This window comes from Montipora foliosa, chromosome 13 (genome assembly GCF_036669935.1).
Source record: "Montipora foliosa isolate CH-2021 chromosome 13, ASM3666993v2, whole genome shotgun sequence".
Taxonomy (NCBI): domain Eukaryota; kingdom Metazoa; phylum Cnidaria; class Anthozoa; order Scleractinia; family Acroporidae; genus Montipora; species Montipora foliosa.
Genome location: NC_090881.1, coordinates 10,948,722 through 10,958,721, shown reverse-complemented (window position 1 = coordinate 10,958,721; position 10,000 = coordinate 10,948,722). Strand labels below are relative to the sequence as shown.

At 39.5% G+C, this 10,000-nt stretch overlaps 2 protein-coding genes across 2 annotated transcripts in view; one reads left to right on the top strand and one right to left on the bottom strand.

Annotated features, from left to right (window-relative positions):
• The window catches only part of LOC137983313 (conserved oligomeric Golgi complex subunit 8-like), a 24,293-nt gene extending 21,584 nt beyond the window's left edge, over positions 1-2,709 (bottom strand). Inside the window, exons 1-2 of the mRNA XM_068830520.1 lie at positions 2,571-2,709; positions 1-38 (exon numbers count right to left, since the gene is read on the bottom strand). The exon at positions 1-38 is cut by the window's left edge and continues 34 nt beyond it. Coding sequence (XP_068686621.1) covers positions 1-38; positions 2,571-2,631 — 99 coding nt within the window. The 5' untranslated portion in view covers positions 2,632-2,709. The remainder of the gene's footprint in view (positions 39-2,570) is intronic.
• A 51-nt stretch (positions 2,710-2,760) lies between these two features.
• The window catches only part of LOC137982758 (mitochondrial fission 1 protein-like), a 10,183-nt gene continuing 2,943 nt past the window's right edge, over positions 2,761-10,000 (top strand). Inside the window, exons 1-4 of the mRNA XM_068829908.1 lie at positions 2,761-2,895; positions 7,425-7,557; positions 8,212-8,282; positions 8,959-9,064. Of these exons, the coding sequence (XP_068686009.1) occupies positions 2,863-2,895; positions 7,425-7,557; positions 8,212-8,282; positions 8,959-9,064 (343 nt within the window). The 5' untranslated portion in view covers positions 2,761-2,862. The remainder of the gene's footprint in view (positions 2,896-7,424; positions 7,558-8,211; positions 8,283-8,958; positions 9,065-10,000) is intronic.

The window sequence follows — 10,000 nt, the reverse complement described above, 5'->3', positions numbered from 1 at the left end:
CAAATACAAAGCAAAATCTGGATTGTCTTTCCATGTTTCTGAAAAAAAAAAAACAAACAAAAACAAACAATTATGAAAACGATTTATTATCACTGTGTTTGATGAAGGCGAATGCAAGTCATCATTCTGGGTGTCCTGTGGTTTCAAGGGTGACCATGGATCTGCATTTTCTGCCGTCATATGTCAGATGTGCAAGGAATATCATGTACCTCATGGTTTTCCTTAGTTAATAGTTAATGTGACCCTGCAGCCTGCCAAGCTAATGGTATTGTTGACACAAGAGGCATTATAAGCTGCACAGAGAATGGGGAAGGGCGCTGTGAAATACAACCTGCCCGAAAACTTAATGTTTTTTTAGTGCCGCCCACTTTGAATCCAGTTACAAACAGCCAATCAGAGTAACGCTGTAATGAGAAACCAAGTTGCGTATTGCAAGTGTCAATATTTGGCTGCAAAACTGAATAGCAGCATGCACAGAAGATAACAAATACAGATGTTAATTTGAAAAGCATGGAAAGGGTAGATACACCAAACATAAAAGTAAAATGAGGAAGATTGTCAAGCAAATCCACAAACGATTACTGTAGATAATATGTGCATGTAATCTGAAATAATTGCAATTCAGAGATTACTAATAAACACCCTTTTATCGACCGAAACCTCATTTCAATCAGGGGAGAGAATGAATGAACTACCGATCGACAACGAAAATGTCTGAGGAAATCATCCCACCTCAAGCCAAGAACTCCCTAATGGAATACATTGTACCTATTTGGTATCTAATTAAAATACTCAAGTAAAAGTCCTGATCATTAATCCAAGTTCCAGCGTTGATGTGTTCACTTAGTTTGACGAGGAAACCAAATCAATGATCTCAATTTGTCTCAAAATAATTACTAAAACTGTTGCCAATTTTGTCTTGTAGAACCTTAATGTGCAAAACGAGCTCAGAGACCCTTAATTTGCCTCTGATTCTGTATTCAAGAGGTTGAGCCCAGACGATCTCGCAGCATATTCCAACAACATCTTGTTCCATTATGGATATCATCCTTCAAAGGTGCCTGTAATGTTTTAGATTCACCAGATAGTAAACTGAAGGCAAAAACTCCCTTGCACTGTCGACTGCAGTATCTGCGAAACGATCACAAGGGACATTTTTTATGACAATATTTTATTCTTTCACCAAAGTGAAGATCGTGTGTACATGAATCAAGATTTTAACAAAACCAGTGGGTAGAATTCATGTAACCACAACATCTTTGCCTTATAGCAACTCCTTTCTAGCAGTCTCAAGTAAAATTTGAGTGAAGTGTTCTTGTTAGCCAATCAGAATTTCTGTCTGCGAAGTGACCAAGATATTAATAAAACCCAAGTTTTCAGGCAGGCGATAATTCACAGCACCCCTCTCCATTATCCACACGGCTTCGCCACTCGTTAATTTGCCTCGCACGCCAACAATACCGGCAGCTATGCAAGCTATCTGACCTGTCAAGCTGCATTACCCAAACAGCTGAAAGATTGCTTAGCGACCTGGCCTAAGACTCACAATGGGCCCTTTGCATGAAACAGTGTCACATGGTATAAAATCTGCCCTGCTGGATGGCAAGCTATGCAGTGGGGAATCCAAAACAGAGAAAAGTCATGCTTGGCTGGTTGAAATCACTTTGTTTTGGAGCCTGGAGCATTCTTTTGCCATATCCAGCATGGTGGATTTTGTACCATGTGACAGTATCATGCGAAGAGCCCATTGGTCACCTTTGTGCCCATTGACCAGTAACGGGTCACTAAGCAATTTTCCAACGGTTTGGGTAATGTGGTTGGTGAATATTAAGCCTCATCTGATGGCTCTCGAAGCAAATGTTTGCAGAGTTTGGCAGCCCTTAATTCCTTCCCAGTGTACAAGCGGCTCAAATGAAGAAGACGAATGGGCAGCGGAAGTATCATCCATGATCTGCATGGAATTATGAGGCAATCAAAGCCTAATGGGAGCGAATTTATGGCCCTTTTCCAGCGGTGATTCCATTCTGCGGCTTTGTCTCGGTGCCCAACCTTGGGAAAGAATATATAGAGGGAAAAGGAACCAAAAACCACCTAAATCGCTCTTAATCGACCCAGAGACCGTACCAAGACTAAAGCAAGGTAAGCTATTTCTTATTTCAAATCGTAATTTTTTTTTTTTTTGGAATTTCGAGAATAACCTCTTCCCCATACAAATACTTATATTTCTACTCTTGCATAATATAGTGCAGTACAGATACACATACAGTATATCAAGCTTGGGCAACCGATGACTATACCGGTAATTTTGTTCTCGAAGCTAGTGACTGTATAGTGTACTAGCTATGTGCATTTTATAAGAAAGCTTTCTTGCATCTGAATAAAAGTTCAGAGAATTACAAGGATCACTTTTATACATTGGCCAACTTTTTATTATTTTCATTATTCTTTACCGTAAAATGTACATTTCCGACATCTTCAACATATGTACATTTCTGGAAGGCCAACGTAACGAAGCTCTTTATTTTCCAGCTCGTATCTCATCAACAACTCATATCTCAAACAAACGTTACCTTGAAACGACTCCTTGAATAGGGCTTTTAGCAGTCCATCATCTTGTTCTCGGGAGTCCATGGCGTTTAAGAATCGAAGATGCTTCTGAACCTCAAAATTGCCGAAATTGCCACGAATCAGGCAGCCATCTTTAATTTGAACTCCGAGTAGACCTGGGACGAGAAATTGATCTCTTCCTGAAAACGAGGTTTGCAATACGTGAAAACGCAAACGGAGTCGAAACATCCACAGTTTTTGGAAGAGAAATTACTGCATCAGACATCCTATTTGTCTACTTTATAGCACAGAAGTATGGACGACAGCCTTACCGACGAAGACATGAAGGTAAAGATGCGCTTTTTTTGTCTGTTAACCCGTCAGTGTGTGTGGAAGTTTGTTTGTGGCAGCAAACGGATTTTTGCGAGAGGTGGATATTTTTTACTTAAGCGGTTTGTCGGCAAAATGCTGTTTATGCAACTGCAAAGAGCATGAGATCTCTCAATATATGGTATTAAAGATATTGTATAATGACCGTTAAGACTGTACGTTTCGCCTTTTGTTGTGTTGTAGTGCAATGCAATCTAGCATGTATATGCGGGGCAATTTCGGCCTATTTTGCAGTTTTAACCCGAAATTGCCTCGCACCCACATTAGATTACATTTTAATGCAAATGAGAAAAACTAACCGTGAAAAGGGCTATTGACTTTTGGACAACAACGTAGACATCACATGACTATAGACTGATGATTTTGATGTTCCAGTGAAAGCCCTTAGTAATGGCTGCAAAAACATTCTGCATTCGGCACATCAGTTTGAAACAAAAAGGAAATTATGTTTCTAGCTCAAAATTTGAAGCCCATTAAAATTGGGCCGCCATATTATGTCATTAGCGAGAGCTTGTCATTCAATACATGTACAAAAAAGAAAGTGGATGGTGGGTATCTGATTGACAGTGAAGAGTGGAGAGGTGTTTAATACTGTGACCACAAGACAGCCCCTGTCCAACTATAAAGTTAGCCTGTAACTCTTAATAAATAATTATTGCTATACTACATTTACAGCATTGAAAGAAGCATCTTGTCACAAACATTGTCAACCTCCCTTTAATAGGCTACTTGCAGGTGATTAGTTTGTGTTTTCTAGTGCTGAGATTCACCGCGCACCGGTGGCTCAGTTGGTTGAGCACCGGGGTGCTATGCAGGAGGTTGTGAGTTCGACTCCGGCCGGACCAACACTCAGGGTCTTAAAAACTGAGGAGAAAGTGGTGCCTTTGTAATTACAGCCGCAAATGGTTAGACTTTCAAGTCTTCTCAGATAAGGACTACATGTACATGTATAAACCGTAGACCCTGTCTCACAAAATATCTTCCTATTCATTAATTCCCTGTGGGACATTAAAGAACCCACACACTATTCGAGAAGGGTAGGGGATGAAGTTCCTTGTGTTGTGGCTGTCCTCTGTGAGTATATGGGTTGGTGTATAACAGGTCCACATCAGCTAAATAGCTGCCAAAAACTTCAACCTGCTCAAACAAAAAAATAACAAACAAACAAACACCCCAACAATCTGGTGCCATACTATTTACAGTGTACTATAATGGCATCTGGGCTTTGAATGCTGTGAAACTCATTTGAGGTGGAAGGTCTAAGACATGAGTCAAAGTACATGTATAGGCAAATCTGGTCGTTAGTGACTATGTACATTACTATTTAAACACAGGTAAATTCAGTCAGTTTTTCAATACAATAATATAAGAAAACAGTTAACTTCTAAAATTAATCATTCCTAAATCATATGTCAATAGTGTATTTGGGACATATGCTACAGGTGTAGTTGCGGCTTTAAGTAACATGTAGGAAAGAATCAGAAGTCAAGACAACTACCGCAGTTACAACCGATATTTAGTTAAAACATGCACTTTCAGGGTCACCCCTTAGCCTTGTTTTGGCTGCAACAAGAATCAGGGTCCAGGCATTGTGTGATGCAGGGCTGATGTACATGTACATGTAGTGGTGAGCTCAGAGAACTTGCTTCACCAATGTGGATCAGGTTCGATTTCAGTTCCTACAATTGGCATCACATGTGGGTTGAATTTGTTGGTTCTGTACTCTGCACCAAGAGGTTTGGCCTCATGGTTAGTGCGCTCGACTCTGGATCGACTGGTCCGGGTTCGGGTCCTGGCCGGGGACATTGTGTTGTGTCCTTGGGCAAGACACTTTACTCTCACGGTGCTTCTCTCCACCCAGGTGTATAAATGGGACCGGTACCGGCGAAATGCTGGGGGTAACCCTGCAATGGACTAGCATCCCATCCAGCGGGGAGTAGAAATACTCCTAGTCACCTCATGCTAATGAAACCGGAGATACTGTAAGTGCTAGCCTGATGGGCCTTCTGGCTCATAAGCAGAGACTTTACTTTACTTACAGCTTAAAATACTGGGAGCACCTGTTCCAACAGAAAAGCAGAACTTAAGACATAATTGCATCATTTGCAGTTTTTATTGTATTTTATTTTGTTCCTGTGTTTGTTTTCTTAACTTAGGCTGGCTTACTTTTCGTTTGAGATGTCCAGCGATAAAATTGTTGTCACAGGGATTTTTAAATCAACTTGACTTCTCAATGTCAACAACAAATTATTATTACATGTCATCTTAAGGTTAAAGTAGATTTGAGATAACAGAGAAGTTTTCATCATGTTTAATGTACATGTAACTTGTAACCAAAGAAAATAATATTATACTTGAAAACCAGAATAGATGCACAACTTCATAATTGATAATAAGCGCGTACATTGTACTTCAATGATTCCATCAGGTCACCAAGATCAGAATTTATGCTGTCGCAAATGTCAGAAATAAATTCTGCGCATTTGACGTCATTGATGTAGGTTGGACTGATGTCAAATCCATTCATTTAATAAAGGAAAAGTAGTGACCGATACTTTGTGACCAGGAGTTCTTCTTTTGCTTTATTATAAGCAATGTTAATTTGACTTCAAGCTCTCACTTAAAGGGGCTAGGTCACGCTGTTTTAAATAATTTTGTTTAATTTTGTTTATTATGAGCTCTAAACATCAAATTGGCAGAGCAAGAGTCTTTCATTTGCAAAATCATGGCCACATAACAACTGAGAATGATTTTCCAGCTGTGTAAATGACATTTTTATATACAGACTGATATAAATTTGAAAAAGGGTGGGCTGACGTTTTTTAAATTTGCCCAAATTCAATCCATTTCAATCCTCTCCAGTTTTGTCCATCCATGTCCCTTTTTGGCTTCCCTGTGTTTTGCTAGAGTTCTTTTATAGTTTTCAACAGTTATTTTGATATTTTAGGTAATTCTATGACCATTCGATCAGTGCTGAAATTGCCTAAAATTGCGTGACCTAGCCCCTTTAAGCTCTTTCTGCTGGGCTGTTTCCTGTCTGGCCAAAACTCCTGGAAATACATTTTGCTGCATTTCTGCTTTCGATTTACTGCTACCAAACTCTGTAAATCCTAGAACTCTGTAAATCCTAGGGATAAGCATCTCGCGTTTAAAGTTCTTGCACCCATTGACTTTCCCTGCTAGGAGAGGTATCTTTTCTTTTTGCATTGTACGGGAAAAGAGACGTCTGCCATGGGTGGAAACTCGGTTTTATGCAACCGCCCTCCACAACCTTGGACGGGACTCTTCAACCGCATGCCCCACAATATGTTCGCTTGACTGTGACTTGAACCTCCTGTCTTGCACGCATTCCTTTACAGTAATGCCGCTGTCGTTAAGTGAGCCTACACAACAAGTAACCCGCACACACATGCTCAACACAAAGAGTCTCGACCCATGGTTTAGGTCTCTTTTCCTGCACTTGTCAGCCCAGCGAACGCAAAAGGAAAGAGACCTCTGCTAGCAGGGAACCATTGACTAAGGATGAAACCATTACAGTATCTACAGGGCATCAATTCTTTCTCTGAATCCCACTCTACATATCTACTCGAATTAGCTTAACTCTGCTTTTTGAATTTGTATATTTTTGTTTTGTTGCTCTTTGGCTCATCCTTTAGCTTTATCACAGACTGATTTAGTGACGTAGTATCATTCAAGGCAGATTTACTCGCTAAAATTGTAGAATGTGAAGGCTGGATCTTTAAAAGAAAATTATTGAATACAAGACAATACAAGCACGATGACTTAACTGGGATATAATTCACTTTTTTAACAATTCTCTTTCCTTGAAGAAAAAGGCTCATACATGTATTGTTGACCCTCTCTTGACCTTCTGCTATCAGAAACCTTTGACATGGGCAATAAGCATGTGCTAAATATTTGTAGTCTTCGTTTGCATGTGTCAGCGGCGTTTTAACAAAACAGAAGAGTATGGGATGGAATGAAACATCAACAGGAAAAATGGACCTTCATCGGTGTTGGGGGAATTTCTGAAAACTGATGACAAATAGAAAGGAAAAGAAATAATGTTACTTTGTTATTTAATTGGTATAATTTATATAATTAAATCTCTTTATATCTGTTGATTGAAGCTTCTGTTTCGAGACTTACACTGTACCACTCGGAGTACGCAAGTACATGTATAGTCTGTTGAGGAAGCAGAGAGGCAATTCAGTCGGGCTGTAGTTGAGCTTTTAAGGCGCGCAAGTGCGATCACACGATTTTTTAGGTGCACAACTAGAAATTTAGTCGCATGTGCGACCATTTGGTCTCTAACTTTGAGCCCAGAGAAGACTAGACACTTGAAATAAAGTTCCTTTCCTTTCCAAAATCAGTATTTGATTAAATTAACCTTTTTTGAGACAGGGAACATTTTTCACAAAATTTGGAAACTTCTGAATGTAAAGGAGGGGTGTTTTAATGGCTTTCTCCTGTTTTGCCTTGTGTAGGGTTTTGAGGAGGCATACAATACTGAACTTGAGAAAGGAAATGTTTCTCCAAATACACAATTCAATTATGCGTGGTGTTTGATTAGAGGCAATGACAAGAGTTACATTTTAAAAGGAGTCCTCCTCCTTCAAGGTACATTTACAATATATAAAGAAATCCTTCATCCATACTTTTTAGCATATTTTTAGGGCTTAATAAAATCTCTGTAAGGACAAATTCTTTAACTACTGGTTTGTTTTAATGCTAATATAATTAATCTTGGGGAGAATCAATTAAAACCTCTTTGACGTACACTGCCAGCCACCCACTTGGTTGCCATTTTTAAATTCACTGGGTTCATAATAGTAAAATTATTTATGACTAAAAAGTTTTTTCATTTTTCTAATCAGTCTTTTAATTTTTTTTTAACAATCCCTGTAGACATCCACTCCTTTCATAAAAACTCTGTAAGGACAAGTTCTTTAACAATGTTTTTAATTAATGCTAATCTTAATTTTAAAAAAAACCCTTTTGCTCAAGTCCTACCCCGTTAAAAAGGACAAGTACAATGTACATTAACAGTGTTTTAATGGTTCAGCTTGGGGAACATGAAAAAAACCTAAATGAAAAAACCTCAGCCTTTGACTCCACCAGCCTCAGCCAAATATTTTATAAATTCAAATGATTACTCTAAAAGGGTTTAATTTATTTTTTTTCCGATTAGTCACATGATCCTCATGCTTCCCTCTCGTGCTGTATTGAAACTACTACAGTGTAACTATTGTCTTGTTTTCTGATGTACTTCAGGACTGTGCCATAGTGGAGCAGACCAAAGAGACTACCTTTTCTTCATTGCACAAGGATATTACAAGTTAGGCGTAAGTGAAAATTATGTCCCTGTAGTTGCTGTACAATTAGGATAATTTAGAACTCCTAATGCTACACTCTGAGTACTGCTTAAAAGTAAGTTACATGTATAACCACCCACAGATGAGACACGATTTACTTTGCACTCTACATGAATCATGTCAATTGGAACTTACAAACTCTGATGTACCTGCAAAGGAAATATTGATTGATCTTGTGTGACACATTTGATCTTACCGGTAATTTATGCCAAACATTTATACTTCACCTACTACACTGTATCGCGCTGCATGACTCGTGTAGTGTGCGACAGGAATTGTGTAGCGTGCGATGCGATTCACGTAGTGCAGGAGACACAACGCGACCTGGTATTACTTACTTTTGACTTATACTGCACTTAATGTCAAAGGACCCTCCGAAGGAGACTCAGTGGATTCATTAAGTACTGACGGAAGACTTTAAAATCGTCAGCAGCCAGCTCCTTCACTCAGTGAAGTTGGATATGTTCTTCTACCCTAACAGTGCTCGAAATTAGCAGTCAGTCAGTTGTCCCAGACCACCAGAAAGTTCACAGAGCGACCAGCTGAGCATTTTCCAATCCAACCGATCTGTGTATTGGATCGGATTAGTTTAATACCATTCTCGTTCAAATGATAATTACTAGTATGGTGTGTTTCTTATTTTTAGGAGTACAAGTCGGCCCTGAGATATACAAACAGACTGCTACAAATTGAACCAAACAATAGACAAGGCATTGAGCTGCAAGATAAAATCAACAATCAACTGAAGAAAGGTCAGGGGCTAATTTCACAATGTACATGTGTATACAAATAATTAATCATTGCCTGTCGATCCTACTGACTTGCAGAGAAGTGAGAGCAAGTCATGTTGAACGATATTAGGCCAAAGACAGCCCTTTTGTGTGACTTGGGGTACAAGAATGGGTTACAAAACTAGCACTTCACATTACCCTCTAATCAGTTAAGTCTATTTAAATATAAGTGCTACACAGCCAACGTTTGCAAAACGTAACCCTTCCTTGTACTTGTACATGTTCATTGCCGTGACTTTAACATCTTCAGTTCCCACGGCCTGCTCCCGTCTAACCTTGTAGCTCAGTCGGTAGAGCAGCGGTGATCTAACCCGAAGGTCGTGGGTTCAAATCCCACCCTGGTCAGAGTTTTTCTCTGTCCTTGTGTGGGCCCAATTCCGTCAGTAAGGCTAATGCTCACATGGTTCATATGGGGTACAAAACTAGCACTTCACATTACACTCTAATCAGTTAAGTTTGGTGTGAAAAAGGCATGTTCTTGCTCCTCTTTTGCCATGTTGTTGTTCAAACAGTAACAACTTTGCAGAAAAATGTGAGCTTTGTACTTATAGAAACAGTCCATCACAAGTGCAGTGCATCAATCAGCCTGTACACTGTATTTTGGAGTGTGTGGCAGTTGCCCAAAGGAAAACACCGGTTCCAGTTTGTCCACCAACATTGAGTCCTATTGGATAGGGTCCATAACTGGACAGGTGACTGTCCGGGATTACCCCATGCTCTACACTCTGGGGATTGTCAAGCAGTTGAACCATGTACACTGTACCTTCCACTGAGAGTTCACTGAGCATTAGTGCAAATGGGAAAGGGAAGAACAAAATTAATGCCCTTTGTCTCTTGCTCTCGCTGTGAAGAGCCTTCAAGCACGCCACTTTAAAACGGATTGTTTATTGTTTAGGA